This window comes from Microtus oregoni, unplaced genomic scaffold (genome assembly GCF_018167655.1).
Source record: "Microtus oregoni isolate MIOR12 unplaced genomic scaffold, Mior012 000003F_ref0000135, whole genome shotgun sequence".
In the NCBI taxonomy this organism is placed as follows: Eukaryota; Metazoa; Chordata; class Mammalia; order Rodentia; family Cricetidae; genus Microtus; species Microtus oregoni.
In genome coordinates, this window is record NW_024543062.1 from 21362424 (window position 1) to 21379812 (window position 17389).

General features: G+C 47.0%; 1 protein-coding gene across 2 annotated transcripts in view; it reads right to left on the reverse strand.

Moving 5' to 3' along the window:
• Positions 1-450: 450 nt before the first annotated feature.
• The window catches only part of P2rx7 (purinergic receptor P2X 7), a 40271-nt gene continuing 23332 nt past the window's right edge, over positions 451-17389 (reverse strand). For both annotated transcript variants that reach the window (XM_041648994.1, XM_041648995.1), the window contains exons 9-13: positions 11688-11778; positions 10679-10744; positions 10210-10359; positions 8078-8179; positions 451-3582 (exon numbers count right to left, since the gene is read on the reverse strand). In XM_041648994.1, the coding sequence (XP_041504928.1) occupies positions 3085-3582; positions 8078-8179; positions 10210-10359; positions 10679-10744; positions 11688-11778 (907 nt within the window). In that variant the 3' untranslated portion in view covers positions 451-3084. The remainder of the gene's footprint in view (positions 3583-8077; positions 8180-10209; positions 10360-10678; positions 10745-11687; positions 11779-17389) is intronic.

Genomic DNA, 17389 nt, shown 5'->3' on the forward strand with positions numbered 1-17389 from the left:
TAACAGAATGGCTTGCTGTCTGTGAAGAATGTTGTGGTCCCCATCCCAGAGCATCATGGTCCGTCCCTTGTGTCCCCCCCCCCTTGTGCAGGTCACATGCTGCTCAGCACAACTTGGAATGCTCTAACCTGCTCCACTCTATGCTCCTCTGCATAGTTTAGCTAAACTGTTCATTTCTCAGGTAGAACTCTCGATGTCCCCACATAGGTCAGATTTTCCCATTTATGACCTCAGAGCATGGCTTGCCTTCTGCAACCACAGGTTGCAAGTTCCCAGTGCTCAAATCATTGACCACTATCTATATTTTTATCGATATCTATCTGTATCTCTATCTGTCTGTCTGTCTATCCTCGGGAGGAGCAGCCTCATCTACTAGGAAAAATAAATGAAATCATTGAGACTCAGGACTCTTCTGGAAAAAAGAAAAGAAACCAAAGAGAAGACTTAAATAAATGAATTTAAATCAATTTTTATTACTAAAACAATTAAGAAAACTTACATTGCCAACCTGAAATTAGGAAAGGCTTAGAAGATAGCTCCCTTGAAAGAGAGAAACAGATCCATCTCAAGTTTTCCATGAAGTCGGCCATCTGTATCAAGAAGCATCTCGCCCTTCTGCCAGAAGAAGGCATGAGCCCTGGTAGTGGACAGAACCGAATGTATCTAACACCAAGGAACTGGATCCTGCAAAATGGGCCCCAGACCATGGCATTACCTATGCAGTAAGATACACACATGGGCCCAGCTTCAGCAAGTGTCATTTTATACACAAAGTAGAGAGTTCCCCTCACCAGAGCACCAGCGACCAAAGCAGGAGAAAACACTGGGAAGACCCAGAGATTAGTGACTATCTGAGGCCTCCACAAGGTGACGTGAGGACACTAGGAAGGAGACATCGGGACAAAGGCTGAGGCCACAGAACCGAATGCCTGTAGTATCCTTAGACTAAAAAGCTCAACTCTGAAGTCAAATACAGCCCACTTCTTAAACATATCTCCAAAAAGGTAGGAGAGATGAAAATCCAAGCTAGTGCAGCTGGTACGATCCCTGAGTTTAAAGCCAGATAAAACTCTGGGGTTAAAAAATAGGTTTCCTCCGTGCTGTTTTATAGCACTACAGGAGAAGTCTCTGTTTTCAAAAGTTACATCATGTTTTAGGGGATGGTCATGTGCCAGTGTTCGCATGTGGAAGTCAGAGGCAGCTTGTGGAAGTCTGTTCTCTCTGTCCACAGTGTGGCTCAGGCGGGCCCTGCAGCTGTCATTCATTAAGCCGTCTCAGCCCCACCCCTTCAACTTACATCTATTGCGTCTAGCTTTTAAAAGCCTCACACTGTCTTGGAGTAGCCGTGAAGGCCTAGGACCATCCTCACAGTCTCTGTCCTGCACAAGGCAGGACCCCAAACCTGTGACTGTCCTCGCATATGCTCAGCAAGGGTAGAAGACAGCGAAGGGGACCGACTTTCTTCAAAAATTAAATTTATTTTATTATTAGTACGCGTGAGCAGCATGCGTGGAGGTCAGAGAACAACCTTTAGGAGCTGGTTCTCCACTGCCCCCACAGGCTCCAGGGGTTGAACTCAGGCCATCCGATCGGGTGGCAAGTTCTTCCCCCTCTGAGCCAGCTCTTTCTGTGGATGCTGTCCTCATGTTTGCGCAGAAAATAATACTTTTACCCTCTAGCCCCTCTCCCCCCCTCTTTTTAACGATTCCGATTATTTTATGCTTTTAAAGGCGTAGTTTTGAAGCTGGAGAGTTGGCTCAGAGGTTAGGAGCCCTGGCCGCTATTGCAGAGGACTCACGTTCAGTTCCCAGCATCCACCTGGTGGCTCACAACCGCCTGCCATTCTAGTTCCAGGGGATCTGACACCCTCTACTCACCCCAGACATCAGGCATGCACACGGTGCAGAAAAACACGCGAACATAAAAAAAAGGCATGGTCTTGCCATGAGGCCCAGGCTGGCCTGGAACTCCCAGCCTTCCTGCCTCCGCCTTCTGGGCACTGGAATCACTCTGCCCCCGACCGTCTGGGCTGCCTTTGAAAGGAGCGCTCAGACAGCCTCCACACTCGAGACCAGGACGTCAAAGACACAGAGGTGGCTTCTACCAGTCTCTGACAATAGTCACTTGGAACCCTCGGATAGCAGTGAGGATCAGACTATACCTTGTTTAAGTTAGATTTGATGGCTTCTAAATTGAGTTAATGAATCCTCTTACAACTGCCCAAGAGAGCATTGCATTTTGCAGTGACTCCAGGCCTCGATGTCCTCCTCTTGTCCCAGTCACCCGTTGCTGTGTGCCAAGCCCCCTCCCCTCAAACGTAAGACGGGAAGGTGTTCCTCTGGGTTGACTGCGCAGTTGGCGCTTAGCCTGTCCCCTGCAGTTTCGTCCCACGTTAGCGGGGTCTGGAATCACCTGAAGGGAGCTTCTCTCCACGTGTGGAAGCTGGGCTTAGAGGCGGTGAGCTGGCAGAGGCAGCTCGGGTTTCCCTACAGCAGAGGCTCGACTCTCTACTTGGGCTGACTTCCCCTCAGCAAGAGGTCCAAGGACAGGAAGTGGAAGATGTTAGCCTCTTAAAACAAGGTCCTAGAATAGATGTAAGGACACATCCACTACTGGGTGGAGCCCAGAGCTGCCTGTAATGGGGAGGGGAAAACAATGTCTTTGGTCTTGAGGGTTGGTTTGGTTTGGGGAAGGGGATGACAGAGAATTGGTAGCCATCTTTTATCTCTCAGGGCATTCTCAAATCCCAAAGGGTTTGTTTTTAGGGTTAGACCTTTGCATCCATGGAGCTATGTAAACTTTTACAAGACATCCACCTACATCGTCTCAGTCTGGTCTCAGGCTAGTTCAGGGAAAGCAGGCTGGGAAATGAGAAGCCCATGTAGACTTTAAAGCCCAGGCTCAGACTCCAGGCTCAGGTCCAGGTTCTCATCCCTGTGGAGAGGGCTTGTGCGCTTGCAGGTCGATCTAATCGGGGTCTTCAACACACAAAGAGCTTACACGGGAGGAAACCTGAGTTCCCTTTGTCTGAAAATGTGGCTGCAGAGAGAAGCTGCTCTGAGCCACCGTTGTGTGACAGCCATGTCAGTAGGGATACTTGAAGCCACTGTACTGCCCCTCAGTCTTGGGGAACTCCTTCCGGATCCGCCAGCGGCAGCAACTGGGCAGGATGGCAAAGTCCGCCATGTCCTGGGAGCCGAAGCGCCAGATGGCATAGCACCTGTACGCACAGTGTCGTAGGCGGCGGTTGGTGGCCTCTTCCTCCAGCACCAGCAAGGGCTCCTGGTAGAGCAGGAGAAGCTGCAGGGCCTGTCTGGACAGCACGAGCTTCCGGAAGAGCTCTGAGGTGGTGATGCAGGGTCCCGGCTTCCTCCGGCAGCATAACTCCTCCAGGGCCCTGCGATTCTCTGGGAGCCGTGACGGGAGGCAGTTTCCACACTGGCACCAGCCTGGGCTGTCCTTGGACCCCGGGGTCACCTCTCTACGCAGCAGCTGCACTTCCTCAGGTTGTCCAGGAATGGGAGGTGAGTCGTGGAGAGAGAGGGACAGCCTAGACAGGTTCATGATATCCGCCTGAGGCCTCTGAAAAAGTCAAAGTTCCAGATCCTTCAACAACAGCAATCCCTTGGGTTTTAGGTTTGAAAGCTGTATCAACCTATGTAATCATATTTCCTATTACAGAGACTGGAGGAGCTATCACTTTAACTGTATCAGGACTAGGCAGCTGCTTCTGCCCTTAGTATGTTACGAACCTCTTGCAAGACAAACGCTTGTCTCCACTTTATATGTCTGGAAAAGGAAATTCAGAAAAGCCAGGTATCAACTGGGACCTGGCCCCTTGCCCTGGCTGCCTTTGGAGGGTGTGTCTCCTCCTGGGTGCTTCCATCACTCCCAGACAGAGGACAGCCTCCCCCTTCGAAACAGATCTCGCTAGTTAATATGTTTCTTTGGTGACTGTTGTCTTCCAAGGGAAAGTAGGAAGGATGTTTACTTGTTACATACCGTGGGGCCTGGGGCAGTGCCCAGTACACAGCAGATGGTATCTGTTGACTCATTCCTACTATTACCATGCCTGCCAGACTCTGCCATACCCATTCATTAGCTCCTAAAGATGCCGGAATTGTCATGCCTAGTCTATGTGGCATGCGCCTTTATTCTGGGTGAAGACCTGAGTCAAGTCATTCGAACCGCATAGTTCGAATACGTGAATGGTCACAGGAGCACTATTTATGAAAGGCCGAAACAACCCCAGGATCCACCAACTAATGGGTAGAAAAACAAAAGGTGACCTAGGCAGGCAGTCTGTCTGTCCAGGAATCCTATTGAGCCACAGCTCAACTGAAACAGCGGCAAACAGTCACGTGGATGAGCCTTGAAAGCACCATGCTAACCGAAAGAAGTGCAACACAGGATCTCACAGCGTGTGACCCGCCTTATGCAAATGTATAGACCAACAGGAAGTAGGCGAGTAGTTATCAGGGGCAGCTGGAAAAGGGACGGGGCTACAGACGGAGTGGGGTTTCTTTCTGAGAAGATACAAGAGTTCTAGAGTTGGTGCCATTGGCCAGGTGGCACTGGAGCATACAGAACATCCCTGAATCATGTCCCATCAAGTGGCAAACGTGTAGCGCCTCAAATACTAACTAGTTTTTTTTTTTTTGAGACAGAGTATCTTGTAGCCTGGGTTGACCCCAAACACACTATCTAAGGCTGGCCTTGAACTCCTGATATTCCTGCCTGTACCTCACAAACACTGGGATTACAGGGATTTACCACCACACTCAGCCAAACAGTTCACTTTCTACCCAAATTCCTCAAGGACATTATAAGAAATGAGAATTTTGATCAGTTCCTCCCAAGATGAGATATAAAAATTCTAAATATTAACCAAATCTATGAATAAATACGAAGACTAGCACATCATATTAAAATGGAAAGTTGTAAGATAAGGAGCTGGCTTAGTGGGTAGAGTGCCTGTCATGCATGCATAAGGACCTGTGTTAGGTCCCCAGGGCTCACGCTGGGCGGTGGTGGGGCACGCCTTTACTCCCAGCACTGGGGAGGCAGAGGCAGGCGGATCTCTGGGAGTTTGAGGCCAGCCTGGTCTACAAGAACTAGTTCCGGGACAGGCTCCAAAGCCACAGAGAAACCCTGTCTCGAAAAACCAAAAAAAAAAAAAAAAAAAGCCGCCCTGGGTGCACCTCAAGTCCCAGTGCCAAGGACACAGAGACAGGAGGCTTCCTGGAGCTCACTGGCCAGCCAGACCAGCAGAATTAGGGAGCTTCAGGTTCAGTAAGAGACACTGTCTCGAAACAGTAATTGTGGAGAGTTATTGGGGAAGACAAGTAGTTTCAACTTCTAGAGACCATAGACACTCACACACACATGCGTCCACACAAACAAGCATGCGCACATGCCTACACACATTCCTAGCTGTGGGGGAATATTAGATGAAGAAGTGTTACATTTGTTTATGCTGTGGAACACTTGTTTGATGGTGCAAAGATGTGCTACGTTCTTTTATGTTGCATTTGTTTAACTCTGTGAAGCTGTGCTACTTTGCCTGCCTAAAACACCTGATTGGTCTAATAAAGAGATGAAGGGCCAATAGTGAGGCAGGAAAAAGGAGAGGCAAGGCTGGCAGGCAGAGGGAATAAATAGGAGGAGAAATCTGGGAAGGGAAATCAAGGAGCAAGAGAAAGAGAAAGAGAAAGAGAGGAAAACCTCAGGCGCCAGCCACCAGCTACACAGCAAGTCACGGAGTAAGAAGTAAAGAAAGGGCTCCAGAAATATAGAAAGACAAAAGTCCAGAGGCAAAGGGGAGTGGGATAATTTAAGCTAAGAAAAGCTGGCAAGAAACAAGCCAAACTAAAGCCAGGCATTCTTAAGAAAGAATAAGCCTCCGTGTGTGTATTTATTTGGGAGCTGGGTGGTGGGCTCCCCAAACGTAAAAAAGTAAAAACAGCGGTAATGACGACAACACCTAGCCCTGGTAACCAGTAAGTTCCAGCAGCTTAGAAAGCCGAGGATTCTCCCTGGCAGCTCACCAAGACTTTGTCCCGAAGTCACATGGGGTATAGTTCTCAGTAGTACCACATCTGCCCAGATAGTCAAGGTCCAGGATCCCCCAACTTAGATCAATCATTGAAATTCACCACATAGCAGGAAAAATATACCTCACAAATTATTTCAAAAGAAGAAGAAAAAATATTTTAAAATTCTACATCCATTTATGATTAAAAAAACAAGCTAAGCACAAAAGGGACTTTTCTTGAATCGAATAACCACATTGTTAAAACATTTACCAAAAACCTGTGGCAGAGACAAGCTGGCTGCTGAGACGGGAGATGAGGTAGAAGCCTGTGTTTTCCACACTGGTAGCCTAGCCAGGGCTGCGGCTGCTGGCTGGCCCGAGGGTTCTTCCCCGAAGCCTCCAGGGGGAACCAGAGCCCTGCTAACACCTTAACCTCAGCCTGTTGGCTTCCAGACTGCAGTGCAAACCGGCTTGTTTAACCACCCGGTTTGTGGTCACTGGTTGTGGCCACAGAAATCAATACAGTGGCAAAGATGCCCAGTGACCGGAACCGTGGGGAACACAAACGTTTACAGCCCTTTGATTCTTGGTATCTTTTAACACCAAAACATATGCTGGCCGTGACTCAGGCAATCATCCAACAGATGTTTGCCATCATGGCATGATTGGCATTTGCCCCCACACTAGAAACTTCCCAAATGACCTTCCATGCTGGAATGGGTAGATAAACGTAATGTTTATGAAGCAGAAATTATACAAAAATGAGAATGAACTATCACCATATGCAATGTCAGATAACTCACTAAAAGTCTGAGTGACAGGAGTCAGACTTTCAATAGACTGTGTCCACTCAGAGTCTTTACTATACAACTCAATTTTCTTTAGCAGTAGGGTCTCATTGGGTTTCCCAGCCTGGTCTGAACTCCTGTGTCCAAGTGTTTTCCCTGTAACCTCTCGAGTGCTGGAACTACAGGTGTAGACAGCTGTACCTTGCTTGTACAGTTGGACTTTTATAAAAGTCTAGAATCAATCAAACCAATCCTTAAACTGGGTGTTGTGGCACACCTTTAATCCCAGCCCTGCCCTCAGGATTCAGAAGCAAGTAGATCTCTATGGGTTCCAGTCCATCCAAGGCTGCATAGTGAGACTTTGCCTCAAAAGAACAATAACAAAAACCTGAAATCTAATTTTAGATGTAGGATAAGGGACTGTTTACAAGGGAAGATGGCAATTCAGGAGAGGCATAAAAGGGACTTCTGGAATATTCAGTCTCTCCTCCTCTGGATAAATACTGCTAAATCCGGCTGGAGAGATGGCTCAGAGGTTAAGAGCACTGACTGCTATTCCAGAGGTCCTGAGTTCAATTCCCAGCGACCACATGGTGGCTCACGGCCATCTGTAATGAGACTGGTGTCCTCATATGGCCAGCAAGCATACAGACAGAACACTGTATACATAATAAATAAATAAATAAATAAATAAATAAATAAATCTTTAAAAAAAAAAGATTTACTTAAAAAAAAATTCTGCTAAATCCCAGCACTCGGGAGGTGGAGGCAGGCAGATCTCTGTGAGTTCGAGGCCAGCCTAGTCTACAGAGTGAGTTCCAGGATAGCCAAGGCTACACAGAGAAACCCTGACTCAAAAAACAAATAACCAAACCAAACAAAACCCCAAAACTCTACTATGAGCTAGCTATCCCCCTAGTCCAAAACATGTCATTTTAAATCATTTTATTAGATTTATTTTTGTGTGTATGCATGCTTGTGCATGCATGTGTGTGTGTGCATGTGTGAATGCCTGCGCACATGTACCACAGGAGATCAGAGACTACCGTGCCTAAACTGGTCCTTTCCTTCCCCATGACTCAGGTCATAGCCTTGGCAGCAATGGCTTCACCCTCAGAGCCATTTTACCCCCTCATCAGCTCCGTGAGTATGTTCACTTCGTTAAAATTCATCAACTGTGATTTATATAACTATCTACAAGTGTTTATATTTAAGAGAAAAATCTCCTAAAAAAAGACGAAATGTTTTCACTTACTGGAACTTCTTGGCCTTTGACGACTTGCAGACTCTTCCCGAGCAGCTGCTGGTCCACCATGCGAATGTGGGGCTCGTCCACAAAGGACACATACTTTAACGTCTAGGAAAAGAAGGGTAAAAGTCTGCCCTGTGCAGGTTACAGGAATCGCCGGTGCTGACATACGTGATCTCATCTGCTCACCTCACCGACCACATGACAAGCAAGCTAACAAGACCTAAAGGGGAGTCAGACACGGAACCCCACGTGCCCTAACTGGAGAGCCGTCCTGGCCGCAGTCCAGCGAGGCCCCAGCACAGTGTAATGGCCCATGCTGGGCTCTCCTGAGTTCAGTGTCCTTAGACGCTGGGGGCTGTGGTGTTTTCCTTAAATTGTTTATGTGTTTGTTAAATTTCACTCATATGAGTGGGGCCGGTGGAGTTTTTAATTACAAAGGTAAACTGAACTCTTCCTTCCTCCCTCCCTCCCTTCCCTCCTTTCTTCCTCCCTCCCTCTCTCCCTCCCTCCCTCTCTTCCTTCACTCCCCCCCCCCCCCCCCGCTCCTTTCTTCTCTCCTTATTTTCTTTTTTGAGGCATTGTCTTATTCTCTAGTCTGGACTAGCCTCAAACCCGCCATCCTGCTGCCTCAGTCTACCCACTGCTGGGATTGCAGGCCAGTGCCACCACGAGGACAAGGGACAATAAACAATGAACTGTGCTTTCGAGTGCTGGAAAAGGACGGCAATGCTCCCAGGGGGAAAATAAGTAACCTTCTTTGTTTTCAAGGAGCCAGCAGTTTCTCCTGGGGAGCAGGCAAGTGAGTGGGGTGGACCCAACTCACAAAGTCCAAAGTAGTAAAAATCAAAACAGGACAGGTGCGGCTTCTCCCCTACCTTAGGTTCTTGGCTAGAAGTCACCAGCACCCACTGCCACCAGCACTCTTGTGTGGGTCCAGGACACACATGTGCATGTGTGTGCATCTATGTGTATGAAATATACATGTAGAGACTGTACAGGCAGAGATTGCATGTGCTGTTGTCTTTTTAGCCTATAAACTGGGAATCTTTTATTCACTTCGTGGACAAAGCATCTTGGATATTTGCTGATGTCATTACCTAAGCTGTTGTGACAAATTCAGAGGCCGAGCAGCCTCAGGCGCAATCCCAGCTTGACCATGTACTCTGTATGACTCCAGACAAAGTAGTGGCCAGTCTCAGTCTTTCCCGCCTCCCTCCCTCTGTTCATATGAGTGTGTGTGTGTGTTTTGTTTTTGTTTTTTTTGAGACGAGGTTTTACTCTGTAGCCTAGACTAACCTTGAACTTGTGGCAATCCACCTGCCTCAGCGTCTCCAGCGCTAGGACATGAGGCACCACATCTAATTTTCCAGGTATGTTTGTTGCTCTTATCTCTAGGTTGACCTGGAACCCTTATTCTTCTTGCCTCGGCCTTCTGTGCAATGGAATTAATTACCTCATTGTTTTCAGAGAGTGATGTGTGTGTATTTAAGTAGCCAACGGCTTTATTTTCTTCCTTGCTAATAATACCTGAGTGAGGAGAATTGTTAACTATGGCATCTTTCACCATTCATCCAGTGGATATTTGGATAAATGTTGTTCTTCCTGTTAGTTATTCATTTATTTAGCAATACTGGGGATCGAACCCAGGCCTCACACATGGAGCAAATGCTCTATTCCTAAACAACTTTTTGATTATTAATTTAACAAGCATTATCAATAATTTAACAAAATTTAGTGACCTGTCCTAACACATGTACTATGTGCATCTTGTGTAAAGGTTTTTCTAGAAATGTATGGAGAAATGGAAAACCCAGGATATGAAACACTCCTATTTAAATATTATTATCACTGCCAAATGATTTATTCTCTGAAGCCATTGTATTATATGGGGTCAGAAAGGGACTGTGCCAATTTAATAAATGACAAAAGCCGGAACATAAAAAATTGCCTTCCTTGTATTTCTAGTTTCTCCATTTTTTTCTTCTTTTCTTTCTCAAAACCAAAGAACTCATCAGAGAGACAACTGTTTGGGGTTACCAAGGAACCTACCCACTTAGGGATGAATGATCTATGTTTTTAGCCACCTAGAGGAATCTGTGTGTGTGTGGGTGTCTAACAGGAGCAGTATGCCTTACCGACTTCGGCTCCATGACCAGCTCATACTTCTTCCTGTAGTAGTACTCATTGACCGCACAGAATTCACAACACTTACAGCAGGGGTAGACGCCGGACCTGCAGAAGGCGCTTGAGTATGTGTTGATGAGCAAGTCGATGAATACAGTGGCCTGTGGACCGCAAACTCCGCGCCAGTGAGACCTCTCCCACCAAATCAACATTCTCTCTCTCTCTCTCTCTCTCTCTCTCTCTCTCTCTTTCTTTCTTTCCTTCTTTCTCTCTCTCTCTCTCTCTCTCTCTCTCTTTCTTTCTTTCGTTTTGTTGCTATTTCCAAGTGTTTCAATACTGGGTCTCACTGTGTAGACCAGGCTAGCCTCAAGCTCACAGAGATCCCCCTGCTTCAGTCTCCCAAGTGCTGGGGTTAAAGCTGTGCACACCACTGCCCAGCCTGAATCACTTTCGTTAAGGGTGGGGAAGAGAATCTCTTACCAAGCCAAAGTAGGACAGTGTGGATCCAATGTACACGACCAGCTGGATGATGTCAAATTTTCCTCCCTGAAACAGAGCGGGAAGCGTTACTCAGCTGAACTCAGAGCGGCGCCTGGCGCCTTCTCTTGTTAACTTTCAGTCGGTGCAGAAGACGGTGAAGGCACTGAGGCTCACATCCGAGTGCTCAACTGTCACAGAGACCACAAGACATCATGTGTCCCCTTTCTGTCATCTAGAATGCTCTAGAGAGATGTGGTCAGTAAGGGGAGAACCTCCACATGAGATGAGGGTTTCAGACACACTCTCCCACAGTGTGGGATAACTTGGGGAGTAGATATGTCCACACCCATATGGGTTCTTATTGGTCTCTGCAAGGTCCACTCTCAGTGGCCTTTCCATTCGCTCAGCTACATTTTATTAGTTCTTGTCCCTTCCTTCCTCCTTATGTATTTTGAGACAGAGTCTTAGCTATGTAGCCTTTCCTGGCCTGGAATTTGGTGAGTAGACCATGCTGCCCACAATCCCTGGAATCCTCCTCTCTCTCCCTCCAGTATTGAGATTACAGGCGCGCATGCACTGCCATGCCCAGCCTTTTCCCTGAATTCTGGAGGGTCTGCATTGAATTCCTCATGCTTGCCCTTCACCCTCTGAGTCATCTCTCTAGCTCAGTATTAAAGTATCTGAACGTAGAATATTAGAGCTAGGTGTAGGGGTGCACACCTAAAATCCCAGCATTTAGAAGGATGAGGCAGGAGGATTGAAAATTCGAGGCTTTGTAGCAAAAGCCTGGCCCAGAAAAAAAATCAAACAAAGGTTGGATATTTGAATTTTTCCTCAGTTATATTCCATGTTTTTTTCAGATGGTTTGTTCATCAGGAGAAACCCAAATGCATTTCTTCCTCCTGTCATTCCACAAGTGAATTACACGGAGCCAACTCCTGATTGTGGCCACTAGCTTTCACGCCTCACTGCATCCACAATTAGACAGTCACAGGAAGGAGAGACTTACCGTGCCAAAAACCAGGATGTCAAAGCGGATCCCGAAGGCTTTGATCAGTGTCCGCTTTTCCACATTGTTTTCCTTATAGTACTTGGCGTATCTATGGGAGAAAAGCAGCCACATTTACAACAGTGTCGCTGAACGATCTGGTATTTTCTGGGGAGAAAGAGCAAACCAGCAGCCAATCCAGTCTTCCTCATCGGCTTTTGATGCCTGCACAGTGGCAGAGGAGAGAGTACAGTCCAGCCCTCGAATTACTCTCTGACCAATTGGAACCAAAGAGCATCCTCAGGTTACCTCACCTGCTTCCACCATCACAGAGGAACAAAAATTGGCTTTTAGTTTCCTATGAAAACATCCAACTTTTAAGGCAATATAAGATCAACAATAAGCAAAGAAACGTTAAAGAGTAATTTCAGGCAATGTGTTTATTTCTCTTTTTTTATTTTTAGACATGGTCTCTTTTTATGTAGCCCTGGCTTCCTGGAACTCGTTATGTAAACCAAGCCAACTCAGAGATCTGCCTGCCTCCAACTGCTGGTGTTAAAGGTGTGTGCCATCATGGCAGACTTTTATCGCCCTGTCTCCCTCTGTTCTGGTTTTTTAAGACTGGGTTTCTCTGTAGCCCTGGCTGTCCTGGAACTCACTCTGTAGACCAGGCTAGCCTTGAACTCAGAGATTCTCCTGCCTCTGCCTCCCAAGTGCTAACAGGCATGGCTTCTAGAACAAAGCAGGGAAGGAGAGTGAGCCTCAGCCCTCTGCTGCCTACTGGGGAGAGTTCAAGGATCTGCCATAACTGTGCTGTCTTAGATCCTGCACTCGTCTCTCTGCCAGTCATTAGCCACACAGGCAAACCGAAGGTCAGCAGCCTGAAACTCATCTTGTGTGAGCCTATGAAGGTCACATCCACACCTTCAGGCCAGTTCTGGCTACCCTGCCATCGCCTTGTCTATTTAATTCTCATAGCAGCCAGAATTTCTCTATCCTCAGGCACACAGAGGCCCGGAGTACCAGGGCCAGACATAGAGTTCACGAAAGTTCTTGTAGCCCAGTGCCTGATGACAGTGTTCAAACCAGCAGCTCTCAGCTCTCTCCCCAGCCTGCCTCTCCCTTCCTCACAATCTGGGCCTCCCCTTCCCCCAGCTCTTCTCTTGCAGCCCTGGGTGGGGTGGTCTGCTCCCATCCTCTGGGATTTGTGGGCTTTAGACTTAAGTCCGGTGACAGTGACTTCTCCATGTCAATCCCCTTGAGCTAACCTGTCACAAATCACAACCACCCCAAACAGGTACAGAAGCTAAATGTGCGTGTTTGTGTGTGTGTGTGATATTTTATTTTTCATAAATAATCGGGAAGATTTAAAACTACATGTTTAGCAGGGCATGATGGCCAAAAAACTCCTTTCCTTACCAACTTGCTTTGGTCATGGTGTTTCATCGAGACAATAGCTTCTGGGCTTAACTAGAACACCTGTGTTTAAAGAAAAGTGTGCTAGGCTGATGGCACAGACCTTTAATCATCCCAGCACTTGGAAGGTGTTTCAAGAATAAGAATATAAAAATGTAGATTCCAAAAACAAGTAGAAATAAAGAAAATATAAAGTTGTAGACCTAGGAGAATGAGAGCGGCTGTCAGCAGCTTTCTCAGTAGCTTAAAGATTGACGGTTAACAGTGGGCTACTCCGCTTTACAACCCATAGCTCTATTTGCGAGGCTGAAGCGGCCTCTGCAATCTTAGGGTCACTCAGCAAACTGAGGATCAGCTTTTAGATACCCCCAGCCACTCATGACCAGCAACTGATGTGAGCTGAGTTAACTTTTAAATGATGGGATGTACGTGACTTTTGACTTTTTGGTTGTGCATTTTCCATACCCTTCCCTGCAGTGCCAGGGGAGGTGCAGAGCCTTGGTAAACACTGACAAGGAACGCCAGGGAAAACAATGGACTAGATACAAACACTAGCCTAACTGAAAGACTCTGCTAATGGAAACTGCAAAGAAGCGCAATTTATATCTGGATTTTTACCTTGAGATTTAAAAAATTCCTTTGTTCATGCCTAATGCTTGCTGTAAAAGGAGGGGTCTGAAAACCGGCCTTTGCCACAGCCTTACAAGTCCATCTCTGGCTGTGCTCTCAGCTAGCTGATAAGCTTTTTGAGCCCCATGGAGATTTATTTTTTTATGATTTTCCTGGAACAAAGTTTGCCTCTGTTTTATTACACCTTGGTGGCCTGTCCCCATCTTTGCACGACCCCCATGAGTCCAACAAAACCTATTATCTCCACACTTGGAAGACTGAGGCAGGATTGCTTTGAATTTAAGGACAGCCTGGGCTACACAAGGAATTCAAGGCTAGCTTGGACTGTATAGTCAAAGCCTGCCTCAAAAAAGCAAAAGAAAACAGCAACTAAACAATGCAGTCCAACGTGATACAATAAAACCACAAACCTCAGAAGGCTTTGGCCTGAGTCTCTCTGTCCTTTATAGGTGGATCTTACATAAAAACACATTTTTTTCTGAGTTGTTCACATCCTGTTTCCGGGTGTAGGAAGAGAAGAAAACAGAAGACAGATGCTCTGCCAGAACATCACCCGGAAGAGCCCAGATCCTTCCTGTGAAAAGTCCTCAAAACCGGAGACTGAAGCCAGGTGGTGTTAGTGCACGCGTAATCCCAGCACTCAGGAGGCAGAGGCAGGAGGATCTCTGTGAGTTTTAGGCCAGCCTGGTTACAGAGCAAGTTCCAGGACAGCCAGGGAAACCCTGTCTTGAAAAACCAAACCAAACTAAACCAACCAACCAACCAAATAGAAAACCGAACCCCCTGAGACTGAATCAGCCAATCTCAGGCACTTCGGTGCCTGCTTCTAGCCAAGGGGTTCCCCTTGTCTTGAATCTGATTGTTTCATTTGAGACCGGCCCCTCCTTCCTGCTCTGTGGAATGACTCACTTTCCAACACACAAGCCAGCATGCGTCAGCACTCCATGCTTGTGGTTGTTCTTCCTGGGAAAATTAATTTTGTAAGTACTTGGATTTCTGCTTCCGGGCTCCTGCCATTGTAAATCACCACAGAGGCAAAGATTATGCGGGGAGACTATTCTAAAGGGGGTCCTCTGGGCCTGAATGCCATAGATGGGTTTCAAAAGGTCTGAGAAGCTCTAGGAGTCTATGTCAGTACAGGCAGCTGGTAGGTCAAGGAGGAACCCTAGACAAGAATGTTTTTCTGAGCCGGGCGGTGGTGGCGCACGCCTTTAATCCCAGCACTCGGGAGGCAGAGGCAGGCGGATCTCTGTGAGTTCGAGACCAGCCTGGTCTACAAGAGCTAGTTCCAGGACAGGCTCCAAAACCACAGAGAAACCCTGTCTCGAAAAACCAAAAAAAAAAAAAAAAAAAAAAAAAAAAGAATGTTTTTCTGCCCCTAATGGATTCAATAGTGGACCCCGAGAAGATAGGTCCAAGCCCCTGACCCCAGGCTGTCATTGTGAATTTGATCTTATTTGGAAACATGGTTTTACAAATGTCAAGAAGAGCTTCCCCTGCTTCTGGGCAATCCTGCATGCCCTGGTTAGCAGTATCCCTATAAACTAAAGGGATGGAAATGAGACTCGAAGACCATAGAGAAACCACTCAGGGACTTAAGCAGAGATTGGAGTGGTTCAGCTGTAAGGTGAGTGATTCCTGGAGCTGACAGAGCGGGAGAAGCAAGAGAAGACCCACCCCCCCAAGCCTTCAGAGAGGGCAAGGCCCTCTGACTCCCCTCTGGCCTTAAGCTGTTTGTGGCAATCTGTTTCAGTAGCCACAGGAAACTAATCCTTATCCATACATGCTCTGGACCTGAGAAATGGTTTTGTTTTTGTTTTTTTTTTTGTTTTGTTTTGTTTTCCAAGACAGGATTTCTTTGTAGCTTTGGAGCCTGTCCTGGAACTAGCTCTTGTAGACCTTGAACTCACAGAGATCCACCTGCCTTTGCCTCCCAAGTGCTGGGATTAAAGGCGGGCGCTACCACTGCCTGGCCTGAGAAATACATCTTATACCCCAGTATCACACATATAAATCAGTGAGGATTAGGGCTAGGCTTACCAGAGGAGGATCTTCTGTGTGTCCTCTTTATTGAGTGTGTGTGCTGTGCATGTGTGTGTGCATGTGTGTGTGTGCGTGTGTGTGTGTGTGTGTGTGTGTATGTGTGTAGACCAGGGGGCTGTATCAGGAATCTCTCTCCACCACTCCCTATTTTATTTGGTCAGGCATGGTCTCTCCCTGAATCTGCTGCTCACTGGCTTGGCTGGACTGCCTACCCAGCAAGCCAGGCATCCTCCTGTCTCTGCTTGCCCAGCACTGGGATTGGAGGCAAATACCACAAGGCCTGGCTTTTTACATGGGTGCCAGCGAGCCGAGCTTATGTCCTCTTGCCTGCACAGCAAGCTCTTTACTGACTGAGCCATTGCTTCAGCCCCTATAAACCTTTTTTCTTGAGGACAAAGTTATATAATGTGAACTCTTTAACTTCCTGTAAAAAAGAAAGCTATATTTTCCCAAATTCCTCATATAGCCTGTAATTTCCTTCTCTTTTGTGATGCTGTTTGAAAATAACTTGTTCTCTTGCCTATCAGAGCTCCACAATTTATTTTTGGCCAAAGAGTTCTCCTGGTGCTCATTCAACAACAAATTTGCTAACACTCTATTCTAAAAGAATACTGACGTCATAACCCTTCAGGCCTCTAGAGAGCTGGATCCCACCAGGGGCGGATGTTCTCAGGTTCAGCTCAGAGAACAGGAGGACATTGGCCAATGTCTGATTGGTACATTGCCCTGCATGCTTTGGCTGACTGCTAAATAAAAATGCCCAGGACAGTCGGGGGATCATTCATCGTGTCCTCTCTTTCTTGCCAATGGCCACGGCCTCTTCAGAACCTCGTCCTATCCGGCGAGGGTGATCAAACAGTGACCTGCACCAAGAGCCTCTTCCTGAGCCCGGGATGAAACGCCGCTGACCCAGAGCAGTGATGCTGAATCAAGGCTCTCCAACCCAGATCTCCACAGGGGCCAGGCAGAAAAGATGCAGGTCACATTGAAGGACATAAAGAAGTGGCAAGGGCAGCGACACCGCCAAAGCCACATACACACTCTCCCCAGCTCCAGCCAATGCTGTCACACGGCATATGGGCCCAGTGTTATTTCAAGTTTTTAAACTCTGTGTTAAATGCTTCAGTTTTTCAGGAAAAAGAGGAAGCCAGATGTTTGTGTAGAATATCACAAGGTTTAAAATATTCTACAGGTACAAAGAACTAAATGGATAATATAATGATAAATAAATAAATATCAATATGTAGTATGCTGTATAATTAATATATAATATTAATATGTTATAATAATTGATAAATACATAAATAAATAAAAGTCTCCAGGGGACCTTGTTCCAGTGTGGGTATTTGCTAAGCTGGGGTGAGGAGGCTCTGTGATGCTCTGCACCATGCCAAGCACCCAGGCGGGTTCCAGAAGGGAGCTCTGAGGATAGGCGTCTGCGTCGGCAGTGTTCGGATTCGAGTGCACAGCAGAGTGCCACGGAGACTTGTGAAAACACAGACCACAGGCCACTGCTGTCCGTCTGAACCGGGAGGTCTAGGCCGGGCCCGGGAATGTGCATTCTGAGTCACTGTGTGGTGCTGGTACTGAGTGCTGCACTTTGAGAATTGCTAGTCTAGACTGCATGGGAAAGG